General features: G+C 48.8%; 1 protein-coding gene across 1 annotated transcript; it reads left to right on the top strand.

Moving 5' to 3' along the window:
* Window positions 1-2,557: 2,557 nt before the first annotated feature.
* LOC133351126 (mannan-binding lectin serine protease 1-like) lies at window positions 2,558-19,525 on the top strand. Its single transcript, XM_061566094.1, is given in 14 exon segments — window positions 2,558-2,805; window positions 3,241-3,490; window positions 4,803-4,974; window positions 6,926-7,060; window positions 8,462-8,661; window positions 9,905-10,052; window positions 11,767-11,885; window positions 12,705-12,731; window positions 12,733-12,793; window positions 13,612-13,737; window positions 14,284-14,358; window positions 15,476-15,735; window positions 15,737-16,027; window positions 16,029-19,525. Coding segments are annotated over 14 exon segments (2,172 nt in total). The 5' UTR covers window positions 2,558-2,785; the 3' UTR covers window positions 16,317-19,525.
* Window positions 19,526-21,197: the final 1,672 nt, after the last annotated feature.

Genomic DNA, 21,197 nt, shown 5'->3' with positions numbered 1-21,197 from the left:
CCTCAGGTGAAGACCAGGTCTGTCGGAAAGACAGCGTCTGAAATGCGTCTGAAATGCTGTCTTTCCGACAGACCTGTTCTTCACCTGAGGACGGCTGCTTGCGTTGTGGCCGAAACGTCGTGAGAATTATTGTATTATGTTTTATTATTTAATTATTTCCCTTCTACGTGACTTTACCGAAATAACCAAGAAGAACAATGGTGTTATATTATCCCTTGGTCTGTGGTGGATACTTCAAATTACTTTGGTCAGTGCCGGTCACTTAATTGAACAACCGCTCTTGAATAAATATCAGACATGTACCTCCCCTTTCCCCTGCTCTTGTCTCTGTGTCGCGCCGATTTTTGTCAGAAATTCGAAACCTATTTACGTATAAGATTTGATCATGCTGATCTGTGGAATTTAAAGTGACATTTTTAATCATTAAAGCAGATACAACTTGGTCGATGTGAAAACGTGTGTCCAGTTTATCGTGTCATTCTGTGTTTTCAATCTCCGTTTTAGAACAAGGATACAGCTATCTTGATAGGAGGGGGAAGTTTCAATTCAGGAGTGGGTTTAATCTTGAAACTCGCCTCTGCTTCTGTTATCGCTTTGTATAGCGACTCAGAAGTCCACGTGCAGGGGAAAGGGGAGGCTACTACATGTGTAGCTACTACATGTGTAGCTACTACATGTGTAGCTACTACATGTGTTGTAGCTACTGCACGTGTTGTAGCTACTACACGTGTGGTAGCTACTACACGTGTGGTAGCTACTACACGTGTTGTAGCTACTACACGTGTTGTAGCTACATGTGTAGCTACTACACGTGTTGTAGCTACTACGCGTGCTGTAGCTACTACACGTGTAGTAGCTACAACACATGTAGTAGCTACCACACGTGTAGTAGCTACAACACGTGTAGTAGCTACCACACGTGTAGTAGCTACCACACGTGTTGTAGCTACTACACGTGTAGTAGCTACCACACGTGTAGTAGCCTCCCCTTTCCCCTGCACGTGGACTTCTGTACTACTACACGTGTTGTTGCTACTTGTGCTACTCGGATAATCCGGCACTGAATCCCAGCGCACGTCTCCCCGAGGGGCGCGTTATCGCACAACGCAAACACGCCGCGCACTTGACTCCCCGCGTCGCGTTCCCGATGGGTTCAGCTATTTTGGGGGTTTTTTTACCGAAATCGGCGGCGGCGTCGGCTGTTTCGGGAAATCGCTGAACTTTCCTCAACGAGAAACTAATCTACAAAAAAATGCCTCCCTAACTCGCTCTGGCCAACAGAGGCACCGCACAGGCTCGATAAAAAGGTCACTTCTCAGCACACAGTAACGCATCTGTCTCCGCGTAGAGAAAATCATATTTTTTATACGCATCCCCCATCTGCCGTGCGGCCTTCTGAGACTGCATAATTGCAGCCGCATTAGCTCAACACTAAGCGACACTCAGGACCATGCTTCGACATTCAGACAAGCCTGCCCGTGCCTGATGACACACTGAATGTTGAAACCGAGTCGTGATTATTTTGTGTGATGTACCACCACCGTAGACATCCGCTGACTTGTAACTGGCCCTGCTGGTGACCAATTACAGCTTAAACTATGAACGGTAAAGGTGCAGCCATGCAATTGCTTCTCATGCCACTGTTGGTGGAAGGGCATCCGTCGGAGTGCCACTCAAAAGAGTGTATGTTATCCTACTGTTCCACGTTGGCCAGACGTTTTAGTGAGTACCCACACTTTACCCCACCATAATCGTACCTGCCGATCGGCTACCTGTGGTGAACCAATTTTATTCTACTGGGTGGAAAGAGGCTTGAGAAATGAGACACTAAATGTTGAAACCGGTTTTGAGTCGTGATTATTTTGTGTGATGTACCACCACCGTAGTCATCCAATGTACCACCACAGACTCGGGTATCCATCATAGCAAACAGCGATGTTGGATACTAGTCAACATCTGTACGCTATTCATACCACTGCGTACGTTTTGTTGTTGTTGCAGGTGTGCCATATAAACATCTCTCTGTCGTACTTGTGGGTTGTTACGGCGTAAAGTTAATCCCGTGTTGGGGTGGCAGAAATTGATTTGTGCTGTTATCTGGAACCGGCGTCACATTGCAATGTACCGCAAAGGTTTGTTTCACTGAGGCCGACTGCCATTTAGGTCTGGGATTGGTCTGTGGAAAAGACGACATTACCCAGAAGCCAAAAGACATCAGACAATGTTATTCAATTCTGCATCTACATATAGAAACAAAACTAACATCTGCCAGCGGTGTTCTTCAATGTAGCATATTTAGCTTGTCTGTAATTATGAGGACATATCCGTGCTACCGCTTTATAACTCCCCCGTTCAAACAATCAGCACTATACTTTAATCTGTGCTATACATTGAGTGCAGTTGATTTTTGTTTCGGGTTTTTTAGCTGCTCCAAAAACACACGATTCCAAAAAATCTTGGCGTCAATGGTTAACATATTAAATGCGCAGACAATATCTAAAAGAATGCACGGCTACGCTCTCCATATCTCTCCTCGGCCTTGTGTATACCACGGTTGTTGACCAGTGGATATCTATATCGGGTGCCGCGTTGGACGTGTTTGCCGTGGTTATCCATTATGTTGGCTCGCGGATGGGGTTAGAGAGCTCTGGGGGGCTCTCTCCGTCGCTGTCTTTCTCGACCTGGTGCTGAGGCCGAGGTGTTTCCCCTTGTGAGGAGCGAGCAAGCGGCAGAGAAAACCCAACTCGTCCCGTCAGAAAGCGACTTGAGAGAGCAGAGGAAGGGCATGGGGGTGTCCACCTCACCGTGAGTTCGTTATCGACGCTCGGCAAGTACACGAGAACGTGGCGATTGTATCAGAGCGCTTAACGGGTTTTCATCGTGAACTGAGTTGTAGCCGTCTTGCAGTGTGTGTTTCGTTCAGCCGATTCTCGGAATCAGCGCTCTTTAGCATGCCTGGCGCTATTTTGGCTATCAGGCATCCACCTACCTGTGAGAATGGCCGCATGGTAGCGCTATTGGCGCTTGTTTAAGAGGCGTTTAGGTTCGAGCTCAGCGGCCGCCCCGGTAAATACTTTGCAGTGGACCTCAAAGATCACCGTGACGTAATTAAAAAAAGCAGGGAATTCGTTTCATCATCGATCGCACAGCGATCCCACAAACTACGGGGGGGGGGGGGGGGGGTCAACCCTTCCTGTATCGACGAAATCGGTCCGTCTCAAACTTCGTATTGCCCAGCAGGCCCCAGCTGCTTCTGCTGCTGCTGCTGCTGCTGTCCACGCTGCTGGTGCCATGCGCACCGTCGGTCGTGGAGGAACATCACCTGTCCGCAATGCATGGCTCGCTGAGGTCGTCCGGCTACCCGAAGCCGTACCCGAACGAGGCCCGGCAGACGTGGCGCATCTCCGTGCCGTCCGGATACCGCGTGCGCCTGCACTTCACGTTTTTCGACGTGGAGACGTCGTTTGGCTGCGAGTACGACTACATCAAGGTCAGAGGTCACGGGGGTCGGCAGGTTCGCGGAGGGCGGGCGAGTTGAGGTGGCATTGTCGACGGCAGGCGGCCGATTACGAATGATGCGGGATGTAATTTACAAACAGAACCCTTGGTGGAGTTGTTTTTGTTGTCGTTGTTGTTGCATTTTTACATTAGCTCCGTGAAGATGGACCACTACGTTGTTGTGATTAGTTTGTTGTCCTTCCCCCGCACCTCCGAATCAGCATAGTTGGCTACGTACGGTGCGAAAGAACTTCAACACACGCACGTATGGTTTGAAGGCCTCATGAATGACCTTGTGGGTCATATTACGCCATGGTACGTGGGGTACTATGTATGGTGTAGTGGTCAACTGAGAGAAACTTTGAACAACCGTGTGACGGATCGAGTTTGAAATTACCCCAGCAAGAGCCTTATATACGTAAAATGATAAGGACATTGGGGATGTAGGTGAATTGTGAATTGGGAAATACAACTTATAATCTTACGTGGGGGGGGTGGGTATGGGTAAACCATGCAAAGGGGAAACTGGGTGTAGAAGTGAGGGAGAGGCCTCCGCCGATGGCTGAGACATCTCTCGCTCGGAACGAGATGAGATGTTTCAACCCGGCAGACGCCGGGGCAGCCAGGACTGTCGCCGACGATCGATCAAGTTCCGTGGCCCTGCATTGAGACGTTTTTTTTATTATTTTACACGCTTTTATTTAACTCACTCTGTCTGTTGTTGTCGTTGTTGTTGTTGTCGTATCCTCAAATCTTGTAACTCAATTTTAACCCACTTCCCAATGTGGTATCGACTGCAAACTTCGTATATGTATGTCTTACTGATGACAATACTATATTCTATCATGAAAACAATATATATTTTTAAACAATGTTTTTGGACGATTTTTATTAACTCATGCTGTCTTGTTGTTGTCGTATCCTCAAATCTTGTAACTCAATTTTAACCTACTTCCCATTGTGGTATCGACTGCAAACTTGGTATACTTATGTCATACTGATGACAAAACTATATTCTATCATTTAAACAAATATTTAACCATCTTTTTTATATGTTATGTTTCGGCTTGGGCCTAATTGTCCACACTCAACTGACGTTGGCTGTAATTGGCCACGGTCCCTTACGTTATGGCAAGCTTCGGGGCTACTTCCTGGATTTGTGGACTTCTGCCATTACTCGTACGGTACATTTCATTAAAGCGTGTTTTAAAAAAAGTATTTCTAAATATTACTTATTTTATTTATTGTCAATTCCGGTGGCCGTGACGTGACGAGGCCATGCCGGTTGCTCGCCGCGCGCGCAGGTGGAGGTGACCAATGAGATCCTGGGCCAGTTCTGCGGGCGACAAAACGGGAACACAGCACCCAAGGCCGAGCCCATGGTGACCCCGGGGAACGTGGTCGACATCACCTTCGTGTCGGACTTCTCCAACGACGAGCGCTACACGGGCTTCGAGGTCTACTTCACCGCCGTGGGTACGGCCGGCGCCACTCCTTTTTATTAAATCCTTAATATTAAGTTTGCTTGCTTGCGTGCTTGCTTGCTTACGACCATGCAAATCTTTCAGTCGTTTTTTAACACACTTCCCGTGATCCAATCGAGCTGACATTTTCCACACAGACAATTAATTTTCGTGAAAATTTTTGTTCCAAAATTTTACATTGTTTAGGGAAATTTTTTAAAATATTTAATTACCAATTGCTTAATGCTGTCAGACAATCATCTAACCCATAGGTGGCAGCCATCTCAAGCCAGAGGACGAGAGGACTCTAACCGCCACGCATATAAAGGATTTATAGTTAAAAACTTTGGTTTTACGGGTTAATTTTTTCCCGTGTTCGTTTTGGTGTGGAGGTGCGACGAGGCTTGCCGCATGGCCCTGGTCTGTGTTTTACCCTGTAAGCCTTCACCAGGGCATGAGAAATCCCGTGGCTTGTCAGTTGCGCAATAATGCACCACTCAAAGCAATGCAATAACACGTGATCCTCCCCTCTTATGGTATCGTGGGTATCTTCGTCTTCTTTCCATGGTATGTCTCAGTCGTTTGTAGCTCGGAGGTGGTGACTCTCAGGGCGAGAGGGCTCTTGACTCAGGTTTGAGGAGTGATGATAACTGAAAAATGTTTTGTTATTTAAAATTGCCAATATTCATACTCGTCATCATCAGCCATGGCAAATCCACTGCCGGATGAAGGCCCTTACCATCCCTCAATGGTCCCGTGAGGTAGCGGTCCATGCGGCTTCCTGCACACGAGCTGACTACGACCGCTCCATCTCTGTAGTCCTTCCCTCGTGACTGCCACTCCGGTGTTAGTCTCAGCCACCGTCCGTCACCCCTCCCTTCCAGCGCTGTTTCCAATCCAAGCACGACGGTGTTTTCAAAGCATGACACCACAACTCTATGGCACGCAGGTGGAAACAATTGCTGAAGGTTATCTCACGATTTCTTCCTCGAATATCCGTTGTCTAAAGGATTGTGTTGCACATTTGTCTTGTTTGCGTTATCATGACGTGTTAATAACCGGGTTGTGTATTTTGCAGATTGTCACGTTTGATAGGAAGCATACCCCCGTATTTTAATGTCTCGTGCCAACTCTGCGTCTCCTGAACCTGTAGGGCACGAGTCTGACCAGTGGCGATTCTGGCGTTGGATTCGCCACCCACCAAAATTGGTATTTTATTGATGGTCACCAAGGGACAAAAAAAAACTTCAATGTTTAAAATAAAAAAAATTATGTAGGGCCCTGTTTAAATAAGATTGGAATTTTGGGACCACGACCACCAACGCCGCCTTGGGAAGTTTCTAGGCCTGGCTCTGAGTCTGGCTGACTAATAGACAGGGTGTTTCAAAAAAAATATTAACACTTACATGGGACGATCGTTTTTAATGCAAAAAGAACGGCTAATTCACAATAACATAACAAATTCTAGATTTGAAGCTTTCGTGACTGCAAGGATTCGTACTCTTAGTTCTTTCGGTAAAGTCACGTAGGTAAAAAAATTAAATGAAAATTTATAAAAAAAATAAAATGTTCTTATTTTATTTTTTCTTAATTTTAATTTCATTTTTTACCTACGTGATAATGAAAAATAAAATAAGAATATTTTATTTTTTATTAATTTTAATTTCATTTTTGTACTTACGTGACTTTACCGAAAGAACTAAAAGTATGATAACAAATGTAATGTTAATAGCTTCAAAAAGTAAAAGAGTTTCCACTTGTTCGCCATCATTGTCAACGCATGCCTGGAATCTTCTCCAGGTGGTCTTCAGAGCCACACTTCTCATGGCATTGTTGCAAATTCTCAAAAGCGTTAAAACATTTTTCTGAAGCCCCCTGTGTAGCTGACTAAGCATATTCGCACGCCACTACGTCTGGTGTACTCTTGCCTTGAGCTCTGCCTCCCCCCCCACCGCTCTCCCCAGACATCGATGAGTGCGAGGAATACGCTCGCGTCGACGAGCTGGCGTGCGACCACAACTGCTTCAACTACCCCGGTGGTTACCAGTGCTCCTGCCAGTACGGCTACGTTCTGGCAGACGACAATCGCTCCTGCACAGGTGCCGGCTGCGAGTGCGATGGCCCAATGCGGTGATGTAAATGTCCCACACAGTCTGTTAAGGCTACACGGGGGTTCACGAAACGAACCACGAATGGCGCATCTCACCACGGACTGGGTTCGATCCCCGCTTACGACCATCATCAGGCAATTCGCCCGATGACGCCATTCTGGCGAATTGCCCGATGATGCTGGTTGCAATTACCAGCGAAACGTCGTACTCAAATTGTAAATGTTGTGGCTTCAACACACCGGTGGGCTAAAGCAGTGAACTATTTGTCTTTGTCAACGTGACACTTTTTTACTGATTGGCCGTGTCGGGTGGTGGAGGGTTACGACACATTTATAAATAAACGCGATCTAAACCCAAAAACGTTGATTATGAATAACATTGGTCGCGAAAGCCTACGTGTTAAACTGAGTGTCGGATAGTCTAACTGGTCCTGGGCCTCCCCTAGGTCGACTCAACCTCAAAATTTGTACCTGGTGCGGTGGGTAAACATCGCAGCTAGGGAGACATGCGGCGGGGCGTAGTGCTGGCCACCTTGTGTGCCGTGCCGGTCTAACACCATTCGTCAGTAACGCCGTGGCCTTAAAAAAAACGTAGATATATGATCGGTAACATTTCGAGCAATGGCCCTTCATGTGTTATGCAGAAGGAACGTTCGCTTCTCTTTCTTCTTGTTTCGTATGGCTGATGTCGCCAATTGCACAGGGTGGCCTCAAAAGTCGGGAGTCATCGGATAATTTCATTTATTTAAACACTGGCATCAAATAAAAAAAATTAGAATAGGTTTTACCCTTCATGGCAATAAAACAGGAGGCGTTAAGATGTTCAAACACCAAATAGATACATTTTTCAAGGACTCGAGTCTGCAGTAACCACACACGGTACTTCTGGTGAACATGCAAACTAACACCAGAGACAACCTTCTACTGGTAGGGACCTCCTGGTTACACCAGCCCACAGGGGATTATTGTGTCCGTCCGTCCGTCGTGCCGGGAGGGGTTGGGTGGAGAGGGTGGGGCTGGGTGGGGGGTAGAAGGGGTGGGGCTGGGTGGGGAGGGGCTGGTCACCCCGTGGTGCCCTTATAAAACTCAACGTTTAACCTACTCACGCTAGCTTGTGCCCGCCCTCACAGTCGGGCATATTTGCGGAATACACCACGCCGCCGTTGACCCTGGCCATTGACCGAGCAACCCAACGTTCCTACCAGCTCCCTCCGCAGGAATGTGTTTTATGGCGTTGTCTCACCAGCGTTAGACTTTAATTCTTCTGAGAGAGGGTGTTCCAAATCCAAGACTGCAACCCCTATAGCCCCCCGCGTTAGTCCGACCTTGCCCACGACTGCAAGTGTGGCAATCTGCACGTCTCCCCCCCCCGACCCACCCCATCCCACAGTGGAGTGCAGCAACCACGTGTTCACAGAGCGGCAGGGCGAGTTGTCAAGCCCCGACTTCCCCAGGCCCTACCCCAGGGCCTTGCAGTGCAAGTTCACGCTGCGTCTGGAGGAGGGCTTCGTGTTCAGCCTCGCCTTCCAGGAGCCCTTCGACGTGGAGACCCACAATGAGATCGACACCTGCCCCTACGACAGCCTGACGGTAGGTCAAAAGGTTAAACGCGCACCGCTGCGATTTATTCAATGATGACGGGCCACCGCGTCGGACGCGCTCCTGTGGCCGTCTGGAACGCTCTTTCGTCCGATATTAGGAAGCATCGCACTTTAAAATCGTCTAGATTGAAAACTCGTTTATTTGAAACTGCTTATTGTGTTTAGTTCGTTGTCCTTCTGCTGTACCCGCGTGTACGCGTGCTCAATGCGCATTCGTGATGGACTGGACTCATAAGAATGCGCAATATCAAATGTTCTTACTTCTCCAGCACCTCCGATTATTGCAGTTGGCTACATACGGTGCGAAAAAAGTTTAGCATACATGCATACGTCGGAAGTCCCTCGACTAGAAATACAGTATCTTGGCCAAACGTTTTAAAAACGGGGTGGGAATACTTTCTATTGACCCCGCCACGCACGTGACCCGCTGACGGAGTGACCGCGGTGTTACCCCACCCACGATGCGGAGTGGAGAGGGGCACGGGGATTTGTGCACCGTCGTTTCCAACCGCCGTGCCAGAAGTTCCCATCCGTCGATCGTGAGATCGCGATACTGACCTGGAGCTGACCTTGAGTCTCCCCTTGGCTGACACGAGCCTTGAATATATACCTGATGCGATGTTAAAATATCAGCACTGGGACGTACAAAGGTGGCCGGGTAGGGGGGGAGTTTATGGCCACATCTCCCCTTCGTACGCCATGCTCGTTTGTAGCTCTTGTATGTACGCATGTTGAACTTCTTTTGCACCGTACGGAGCCAACCGTGCTAATCGGAGGTGCGGGGAAAAAACAACAAACTAAACGGCAAAAAGCGTTTCGCAAGAAGTGCGTGTTCAATCTAGATTTAAAAGTGCATAGCTCCAGTGGCTTCCTAATATCCGAAGAAGAGCGTTCCAGACAGCCACTTAAGCGCATCTGAAAGCACGCGATGCGGTGACCGTCTTTGTTCGGCGGCTAGTCAAATGCCGCCGCTGTCAGGATGACCGGAGTTCACGTGATGATTTATGCTTCATGACGAGGTCAGTAAGGTATTGTGGTTCATTTGTGGCAAGCACTCTGTGTGTGTAATAAGTGCGACCATACAATGTATTCGTTCGGCAACCGGAAGCCAATGCAGATCGGCGAGCACTGGACGGACGTGGTCAGACATGGTCACTTGCCCCAACAGTATCCGGAGGCTATACAGTGGAAGCGTTGCCTTTGTCTGTGCTTGTTAACGTGCTTCCTGACAGATTCGCTCGGGCGGCGAGGAGTGGGGGCCGCTATGTGGGACGACCCTGCCCGACCCCATCGAGACCAGGGGCTTCGAGGTCGAGGTCGTCTTTCGCAGCGACACGTCTGGACAGAACAAGGGCTGGAACTTACACTACACTGCTAAGAGTGCGCGGCTGTTCGCATTGCCACGGTGCAAAGACGTTATTGGCAACACTTGGCAACTTAATTTTGTTTACTAATAGGGTTTTCCCCCTTTTTTCTGGCAACAAAAGTGACACCTTTTGCAAGGATGATGTAGCTGCTCACCCCGAGCTCTCATTACTCTGATAATGCGTTGTCTTTGATCTGTGCGCCTTTTGGCGTCATCTGGTCGAACACCATATGAGACTAGGCTCTAAAGAAAGCTGTCTCTGGTGTGGACCAATCAGTTTCAAGGACAATGCATAAATAATCAGAGTATTGTTTTTTGTTTGCATTTGACTGCAAGTATTGTGGTTAATGTAAGCATGATTCCTTGCAAAAGGTGTCAGTTTTGTTGCCAGAAAAAGGGGAAAAACCCTATTAGTAAATTTTGGTACTGGCAAAGGAGGTCCCATGATTTATTTTGTTTGTTAACCTGCGGCCACGCCACGGGGAAGGGGAGTAGAGTCAGCAATGCAATGCAGTGGAAAGAGAAAGATGCGAAAGGGACGAGAGAAGAGACCCGTTGGGAAATAGGAGAAGAGGGGACGGAGAAACGGGAGCGAAGGGTCATGGAGAAACGAGGAGAGGGGAGAAAGAGGCGGCATCAGGAGCCGTGACGCTTGCACGGAGGAGCGGAGTCTGTTTTCAGAGTGGGCGGCCGGGAGAGTGCGGTTGGCCACACGGAAGTCACGTGACTTACGGGAGGATTGAGCTGATTTAGATAAAGAGATATATCGATGCACGACTGCATTTCCGTGTTTTTCCGATTAGTCGAGTAATCGAACCAATAGTCGATAGAATACTCGATTAGCTAAATTATTGTATAAAAAAACAACAATGATGTGACTTATAATGCGCACAGCATTTCACGGCATATAAGTGACCAAGCCTCTAAGGGGCCGTTCATAAATGACGTCACGCACCTGGGGGGGGGGGGGTCAGACATTTGTGACGATGTGTGACGAGGGGGGGGGGTTGAGAAATGTGACGTCACATCAAAATGCGCAACTTTAAATAAATACAGACAACACGTTCTACTTAATTAAATATACTTTTTAATAAATGTTTTCTACAACATCAGAGTGCAGCGCCACATTAAATACGCACTACAATGACAATAGTTGAAAGCGATTTGAAGCATGTTTTATATTTTTTACGCGGCGGGGGGGGGGGGGGCAGAGCTTTGTGACGTCATATTTGAGGGGGGGGGTCTGACTTTTTGTGACGCCGTGTGACGAGGGGGGGGGCGGTCAAAAATCGTCCAAAATCGCGTAACGTCATTTATGGACGGCCCCTAAGGATAAATCAGCTCTGGTGACCATAGCCCCTCTTTCAGTCCATCAATCGCTGTGCGTGCGTGTGTCTCCCCGTGGGGAGCGGTGGTGTAGCGGTTAGCGCGCTGTGCCACGTTCCTGACGACCCGAGTTCGATTCCTGCTCACGGGCCGACACCAGTGACGATTATCTGAACCGGTCCTGGGCCTCTCCTAGGTCGACTCAGCCTCAATTGAGCACCTAGTCCGATGTGCCAAAAATATTGCCACTGGGGAGACAAAGGCGGCCGAGTCGTGGTACGGACCACCCACCCCCTTGTGTGTCGTTCCGGCCTTCATAGGTGCTCGCTAACAGCACTTGCCCCGACAGTCTGTTAAGGCTATACTGGGGGGGGGGTCTTTGCCTTTGTTTGTGTCTCCCAGGTCTTCCGTGCTCTCATGTGACGGCACCAGTGCATGGCTCCATCGAACCAGTGCAGGCCACTTACTCCTTCAAGGACAGGGTGGTGTTCTCATGCGACATCGGCTACAGGCTGATCCAGGTAAAGGGGTGGGGGGAGCAATTTTATTTGCCGCGTTTCTCCCGACAGCCGTTATCCACGTGTCCACTATCCGGTTCTCTGACCCACATATTAAATGTACCTCCCATCGAATGTTAAATCGTGGCAAGAGGCACCGGCTTGCACATCCGATGCGGCGAATGCCATTCGGCACGTAAGGTAAAGGTGCAGCAGCCCTGCAATTACTTGCTCATGCCACTGCTAAAACTAAAAAACTATTTTTAGTTATTTTACCAAGTAAGGCCACTGAGCTATAGTGCTTTTATTCAGAAGCGACTTGGCCACAAATGATAGCTCAATGAAGTGGCTTATCGCATGGAAATGTAGAGCGGCGACGCTCACAATAACGAGCGAAGCGCCGGGCAGCTAAAATACAGCGAGTTGGCACAGTAGGGGAGCACAGCTGCTGTGCATCTGCCGGTCATCTCAGTCAGTCAGCCCATGGCACCTGGGTCTGTCCCGTGACCTCCCGTCAGCGAGCCTTTGACACTTCACGTGGCCTCAAAGTGCACCTGGCCTGGCACAGGCGCCGTGGTGACATCACCGCTACTTAGTGGCGAATGACGGGTGTTGGTTTTCTGGCGGGGTAAATCGTGGGTGATTCACGCCTCTTCCAAGACGTCTGTGCCGGCGTGTAACCGTAAGGTCACGTGCCCTCTCGTGGTGTTCTCTCGAGGGCCTCTCTCGTGCTGCCCAGCAGTGACGTGCGCAAGCGATTGCAGGGCTGCACCTTCACGGTTTGTGATAATGAACTAGCTTCTTTACGATGCTGCTGCGGCTGACGACGACGAATTTGTGCAGCAGGAAGATGGCAAGGAGGTGCCAGCGGACTTTGCAAGTGGAATGTCAGAAAGACGGCACGTGGAGCAGGGAGCCCCCCACTTGTCGCAGTAAGCTTCACAATCACACGATCCGCGAAGGTTTTCAAACTGTAGTGGTGGAGGTGGTGGCTACGCCAGTATTTGAGCGCTCTGGAGGAAAGGGTTGGTAGCTCACACGAATGTTGTGAAACTCCCTTTCCACGGGCGTTGAGGTGTCATACCCTGGCTTGCCAGGAGATGGCCCATCTGTCCCTTCTGTATGGGATAGAGTGTTGCCCTCTCTCACACATTAGTGGTTTTTCTGGTTTCTTCCCACATGTGTTGACACCCATGAATTGGCTGAAATGTGTTTATATATATATAAAAGCTTGGGCAATTATTGATGTCGGCTCACTCCGCTCCTCTGATTAGCACGGCTGGCTACGTACGGTGCGAAAGAAGTTCTACATATATACAAAACCTGCCAATAAACCAACGATCATGCGTAAGCCTTTTTGGCCAAGGCGATGAGGTTACGTGAAATGTGTTCTTGCCTCCCCATGCATGTACTGTGTGCATGTTGAACTTCTTTCGCACTGTACGTAGCCAACCGTGCTCATCAGACGTCATCACGTGACAGAAGCGACGTCGTGTGCCAAAAGTAATAACTTCTGGCATGCCAAAAATATTGGGTCTGTTCCGTGACCTCCTGCCAGCGGGGGCCCTTTGACACTTCACGTGGCCTCCAGGTGCACCGAGCCTGGCACGAGGGCCGTGGCGACATCACCGCCACTTGATGGCGCAAACGGCGTTTGTTGCTGTGAAGGCAGAAGCGTTTGACGTTTTGCTGTACAAGTACTGCCCTCTGCCGACGGGGATATTCATCTGTGGCCGTGTTTCCATTCCAGTTGTCGACTGCGGGAAACCGGCCCAGCCCAACAAAGGCTTTTGCGATTCGCCAGACGTCACCACCTACAAGAGTGAAACAGATTGCGGATGCATCGATGCCTATCACTTTACCACGGAAATGAACGGTGAGGGTGTATGTTTGTTTCAATACGTTGTGTTGTTGTTGTTGTTGTGGCGAGATGTTAACTCCCTCGCCTCGTATACAGGAGGTCGGGGGTTCGATTCTAACCCTGACGACTGCTGTATATTTTGAGTTTGTGCGTCTCTCTCCCCGTGGTCGCGTGGATTTTTCTCCGGGTCCTCCGGGTTTTTCCCTCCACATTTAGAAAAAAGCGCTGAGAGTATTTGGCTGCGATGAATTTCCACGTGATAAGCCACTTCTTTGAGCTATCATTTGTGGTCAGGTCGCTTCTGAAAGAAGACGTTAACAACTCAGTGGGCGTTACCTGGAAAGATAAAAAAAACTTGTTTGATTTGTATATATTTATTAAGTGATTTGTTTACTTTAGCTATATTTTGCACTCCCATCGTGTTTTTGTATTGGTTGTTGTTGTAACAATCTGACCCCGTGCCCCTACTGGACATCTGTGAAAAAGAGCTTTATAGCTCACCGGATTTCTCCAGTATCAATAAATATTCTGATCACCGTGAAAATGTTTTTTCTTCTCCAGGTGTGTTCACCTGTAACGAGAGTGGGCACTGGACCGACCCTCGCAGTGGAGAGAAAGTCCCAAAGTGTGAACCCGGTGGGTGCATTTACATCAACAGAGCATGTCAACATGCACAGGCGCCAGATCCTCAGCGCCTGGCAGCTATCATCCGGCTCAGGTCTGTGGTTCCACAGCGATCGGTAGGACGCATTTCGCATGGACGATGTTGCTGGATAATAAAAAAAAAACCACGACGTTATTTTTTATTGTGGACATGCCGACGCTGCACATGTCCGCATTGTCTGATTATGTGAAATCATTGCTGTAACGATTGTCGGTTCAATCGCTCGACTAAATCGGATAACGTGACAGTGGTAGGGAGAAGAAGAGAAACACATTCCTGTGGAGGGAGCTGGTAGTAACGTTGGGTTGCTCGGTCAATGGCCAGGGTCAACGGCGGCGTGGTGTATTCCGCAAATATGCCCGACTGTGACGGCGGGCACAAGCCAGCGTGAGTATGTTAAACGTTGAGTTTTATAAGGGCACCACGGGGTGACCAGCCCTTCCCCACCCAGCCCCACCCCTCCCACCCCCCACCCAGCCCCACCCTCCCCACCCAGCCCCTCCCCACCCTCCCCACCCAGCCCCTCCGCAGCCTCTCCACCCAGCCCCAGCCAGCCCCTCCCCACCCAGCCCCACCCTCCCCACCCAGCCCCTCCCTGCACGACGGACGGACACAATAATCCCCTGTGGGCTGGTGTAACCAGGAGGTTCCTACCAGTATTATCATGTAGTGTCAGTTCCTACCATCAATCATGCACCTACGATTAGCGCGGTTGGCTACGTACGGTGCAAAAGACGTTCACCATATATGTACGGCTCTATAGTCGCTGCATTGCTCTATGAGGGCTTTCTCGTGCTGTGGGAGTAGTTGTAGTGTTATTTGGTTGTACTTCGCCACACTGGGCAATGCAAGGAACGGAGAAATGCAACACAAAAAAGGATTTAAAGCGTTTGTAACTGCAGTGATTCATATTCTTGGTTCTTTCGGTAAAGTCACTTTCGCGACCAATATTATAATAAAGGAGGGTTTTTTTTGGGGGGGGGGTTAGATCTTTATCATGGTAAAAGGGTGTCGCCGTCCGAGTCACTCCTCACCTGGAGCGGTCGGGAGGGCCTCCTTTTCCGCTGACCCACGTTACGTGTGTTGCAGTGTGCGGGGAGCCCAAGCACGTGATAATGGAGTTGTTGCGCATCGTCGGCGGCCGCTCTGCGAGACCGGGGAACTTCCCGTGGCAGGTGCTCGTGAAGTTCATGTCGGGAAGGATGCTCGGCGGCGGCGGCGCGCTGCTCGGGGACCGCTGGGTGCTCACGGCGGCGCACGTCGTGGCGGACTACGCCGCCAACGAAACCACCGTCATCCTGGGGTCCATGAAGAGGGTGTCGCTCAAAGACAACCCGTTGGGATCAACAGCAGCAGTATACCGTGGACAAGATAATCAGCCACCCTGGCTACGATCCATTATCGACGGGCTATGACAACGACATAGCGCTCATCCGGCTGGCCGGCGACGCCGTGACCATGACGGACAGCGTGAGGCCGATTTGCCTCCCGACGGTCGAGGGCGGCAGGGTGAACCCCAAGCTTTCGCCCAACGACGTGGCCTTCGTGTCGGGCTGGGGTCGCACGGCGGGCACCCTCGGCGCGAGGTTGGCGGACACCCTGCAGTACGTCGACCTGCCCGTCGTGCCGCAGGCCGAGTGCTGAGAGGGCCAACGCCGGCAAGTGGATCGCGGAGCTCAACGCGAACTCGACGGTCACGGAGAACATGTTCTGCGCCGGGTATTCCGAGGGCGGCAAGGACTCTTGCCAGGGCGACAGCGGCGGACCCATCGTCGTCGTCCAGGACAACAAGTGGTTCACGGTCGGCGTGGTGTCCTGGGGAATGGGATGCGCCAAGCCTGGCTTCTACGGCGTCTACACCCGCGTCGACAAGTACCTGGACTGGCTGCGCGACGAGATGGAGAAGAACGCCGTGAAGTCGGACTACTAGCGGGCCCCACGATCACGACGCGCGTTTGTCAGTGTCGTCGTGTTAATTACGTCCCGTGCATTTGCGGAGTGATACGTGGAATTTGATTATTCCACGCGGGCATGTGTGTTTCCCGATCCACGCGTTGCTCTTTCTGCGTCTCGGTTTAATTCACAGCACGCACCTCTCCGCGCTTTCATCATTCATGTGCATCACGATCTTCCCGCTGTTGCGTGAAGATCAGCGTTGTGTCTCTGACACGTGTATTATTCATGAGGATGATAATTATCGCTGCTGATACAGCACTTCCCATCTCGCGATGGCGCGCCATGGTACGGTGCCTTACAAATTGTCATTGTTATTATTAAGTTGTCCCAGAATGCTTTGCAATCGAAAAAGTGCGAAACGTGTAAGTCAATAACTGTGTATATCACTTTACGAAAGAATCAAAGAATAATTCCTGCAGTCACGAAAGCTCCAAAATTAAGAATCAATAACTGTGAATTCAAGCATCAATAATTGGCCATCACTCATCCACTGCTGGATTAAGACATCCCCCACGTCATCCATCATCACGGTCCGGCGATGTCGCAATTCATCTCCGGCGCACGAGCGGGAATTCTTTATTGCCTTGCAAGGTCAAACGTGAGTCGGATGCCCCCCCCCCCAGCACCCCCAGCGCCTTCACCAACCGTGGCCTCTGCCAGCCTAGGGCGACCCTTGCCACATAGCAGCAGAGCCGGTATCCGAACCCGCGTAGTCTCCTCGCAGCCCACGCGCATGAAGGCCTCCTGAGCGCTAAAGTTTGACGTCGAAAATAAAATCATTCCGTTGACAAGTGCGTGTTTGGAAAGCGTTCGTGCGCCGTCCATGCGTGCGCGCGATGTTTTTTTTGTTTTGTTTTCTTCTTCTTCCTCGGCGAACGCTGTTCCACGATACGACAGCAAGGGGCTTACATTGTGCCGTTCGGTGCTGCACTCAGCCGTAGTAATAACGTGCGTTTGGTGATGTCAAATTGCTTGCTGGATGAAGTCTCCCCACCCCCACCTCGGCCTGTCAGCCATGACAGTTGTTTGACCATACTTCGCCACACTCGTCAGTGTCTGGTTAAGTTAAGGGAGGGCGGGGGCTAGGAACAGTTCAGAAAGCAATCGGCTGCTCGCATCAGCCGTGGCCAAACTTGTGTCTGGCTTTCGGGGGTTTATTGCGTGCGGTGTACTAACCAGTGTGCCACCACTCCCATATTTTTTGCAGTGTCATAAATGTTCTGGCCGATCTAATGCCCGTGCAACTACTGGACACGCCGCGGGTTTAAAGCCATTCCGTAGCTACCAGCAGCAATTCGCAGTGAGCAGTCATAAATAAAACAACCACTAAAAGGTGTGAGAGAGAGATGAAAATGTAAAGGTGCTGCCCTGCGATTACCTCCTCACACCACTGCTGGTTCTGGAGCAGCAGTAGTTCTCAACATTGTTGTAGTTAAATTTCGATTTAAAGCTTTCGTGACTGCAGGGATTCACCTTCTTGGTTCTTTCGGTAATAAAAATAAAACATAATAAAATATTTTATTACGTTTTATTTTTATTATTTTATTTCATTCTTCCTACGTGACTTTACCGAAAGAACCAAGAAGATTGTTGTAGTTCTCGACATTGTTGTTGCTACTGCTGTTACACCCTTCCCCCTCCCCCCTTGTTGAATGTTGTTTCAATCGAGTGACCCAACATGGTTCTGAGAAATAAATGTACGAATAAATGAACGCGGATTTTTTTTTTTACCAATTTTTTTTTTCATTTCGTCAGGTATCCTAATTAGCTGAGTAACTGCAAGTGAATCAAAATAAACAAAATATAAATTTCAACGGAAGCTCTGCACGCGTGAAGTAATTCTATCACGCTCGCTGATTGATCTCAGAAACCCGCGTTGTTTACGATCCACCAGGTTAACGTATGGATTTAAAATGTATCGTAGTTATTTTATATTGACAGATTTTTCACCAATGACTCTCACGCACGATATTATTTCGTACGTTCATTAATCACCTCACGCCTACCTCCCTCGGTTGAGAACCACTGCTCTGGAAGGCCCCCTCTCCCATGCCAGTATTTATTCAAATATAACAATAGGTTTTACCGTTGCTGGCAATGAAACAGTTGTGTCAAGATGTCAAACACCAAACAGAATCCTTATCCAAGGAATCCTGTCTGCATTAACCACACATAGTAATTGTTGTGAACATGCAAACAAATAAAAAAAATCTCTGATTATTCTATATGATGCATTGTCAAAGCTGTCTCTGGTGTGGACCAATCAGTTTCAAAGACAATGCATCAATTTATTATCAGAGCATTTTTTATTTGTTTGCATGTTCACCACAAGTATGTGTGGTGAATGCAGACAGGATTCCTTGATTAAGGATTCCTGTTTGGTGTTTAAACATCTTGACACAACTGTTTTATTGCCAGCAAGGATACAACCATATTGTTATATACTGGCTACGTGTCTTAAAAGAGGCGGGCGTGCCCACACTCCACCTCCTGGTCGACTAACTGTGGCGTGCTCATTCGGCTGCTTGTTGGACAGAGGCGGTGATGATTCAAGGATCTATTCCCGCTGCCAGGCCGGGAAATCAAACTTGACAACCTATGGATTGCATGTCCAGTATGCTAAGCATTGCACCACGTCAGCTTAACGGTATACATATGTTCACGGGCAGTTTAGGGGGAAATTGCGTACGCCTGTGCACGCATTCCCTGGTAGGCGAATAGCTTTTAAAGCCTGAAGTATGGCCATAATAACTTGAAATTTAGCAATTTCAATTTCTTATATTTGCCCTTTGTTCGTGCTTTTGCGTGAATTGTTTGTGTTGTTATGCCCAGGCTTTCTTGCCGTCGAGTGGATGATTGTTGATTTTCATTTCGTCTCAAAGTGAATTACGTGTTGGTGATGAATGCAAGTGGCACTTTTTGCAGATGACGCGCACATTTGTGTACGTGGGATTGGAGTGGTGGTGGGGGGGGAGGAGAAGTTTGCAGAAATTTAGCAAAACAGCGGGAAGCGAGCAAATAGCTTTCGGAAAAGCGAATGGCCATCATGCACATTTTAAATAGCATGCGCGTGGTGCGTAAGTGGCAAGTCCGGGTCACGTGACGTGGCGACACTGCAATACATGTACGATGTAAACAAGCACAACATCGCGATTATTATTGTTACTCATTTTACCTCGTGAAATGGTCCGTCATGACAAAATATTACGAAATAATAAAGTCAAGAACTTATTTTTTTTTTACACGTGTAGGCTTTCGCGAACAATATTACGATGAATCACAATTGAATTTTGGGTCAGATCGCGTGAGTCAAATGTTGTGTCGTACATCCTCTACCACCTGACACAGCCAATTAATAAAGTTGTCACGTGATGAACAATCAAGCCAATTTATGACTGCTTCAGTAGCACCTGCGGCAATGTTGGAGAGGGATCCAAAAACATCCAACAATTGATTACGGATGTTTTCGCGGATAATCACAACCAGCATCATCAGGCAATCATGATTTGAAGTTTTCATGACTGCAGGAATCCATACTCTTTGGTTCTTTTGGTAAAGTCACGTAGGTATAAAATAAAATAAATCACGACGTTTCGGGCACAACACAAGCGTCCATAAAAAAAAGTTTTCCGAAATCCTAAACAAACACAAGATCCAGGTTCGTTTCAATACAGTACACAAAATCCGTAATTTACTCTCATCTGTAAAAGATGTGATTCCTCACATGCAATACCCTGGTGTCTACAAACTGAGCTGTGGTTGCGGCAGCAGTTACATTGGGGAAACGAAACGACATGTCTCGGACCGCGTCCGTGAACACAAGGCAGATCTGAAACACGGTAGGACCAATACCTCTGACGTTGCTGATTATTGTTTTAACGCTGTAGGCTCACACGAAATTGATTTTTCCAAGACGGAGGTACTCTGCAAACCTACCGGCTACCTTCAGAGATTTGTTCATGAAGCCATCCAGATGTATCAACACAGACACAACTTCAACCGAGAGGATGGGTGCAAACTGAGCAATCATTGGAAGGACGTTATTAAGCAGGTAAAGTCTTAACTGACTGATGTTTCCATTCCAAAATGCCTATGTCAGCTGTTATTTCGACTCTCTGTGTCTCTCTCTCTCTATGCCTCTAGTGTGATGGGCAGCATCTGCGTTATAAATTTCATATATCGTAACGATCATAAAGACTCGAGGCAGATTTACTCTGAGCGAACTGCATTTTGAAGAACTCTCAAACAAGTCTTTACTTTTTTGTTTACAGCAAAGCGTACAAACCTATACAATAAATAATGCCAATCGCAGTTACTAAACAAGCTACGGTAAATATTGCGACGATCGTCAAATCGTGAGGCATCACGATGTACGATGGAGAAGCCTACGCTCACATCGGCGAGTGTGGTCTAAACATCACCAACAAAATCCCTGAACAGCCAGGGCCACGAGCCGGAACGTCGCCAATTTAGCGTCGTCATTTTCCGGAATACGGCGCTATCGACGGACGGCAGTTGAGATTCGTGTTTGCTAAGTTAGCATCGATCTGGGAGGTCTCGGACTCTCTGCGCTCGTTATCTCTGCCACTGGACGCAGTTCAAGTGCCGCCCACCCGCTCGCCCGTCCGATCGCTGGCCACTCGCACTAGCCATTCGGAGCCTGCCAGGGAACCTTTCCCCGACAGTGACGCTGGTTGTTTCGAATGAACGAGCAAACGAATGTCCAAAACAGCGCCACGTTCGACGGCAGTTAACGCAGGAGCTCACTGTGACTCGTGTAAGGGAGAGATCTATGGGAAGGTCTGTAAATGGTTCAAAGGGGTCATTGGAAATAAAAAAATATTGAGAAATGTAG

Source organism: Lethenteron reissneri, chromosome 36, assembly GCF_015708825.2.
Source record: "Lethenteron reissneri isolate LAM-NWPU_2019-01 chromosome 36, ASM1570882v1, whole genome shotgun sequence".
Lineage (NCBI taxonomy): Eukaryota > Metazoa > Chordata > Hyperoartia > Petromyzontiformes > Petromyzontidae > Lethenteron > Lethenteron reissneri.
Note: the sequence above shows the minus strand (reverse complement) of the source record. Positions and strands in the feature narration are given on the sequence as shown.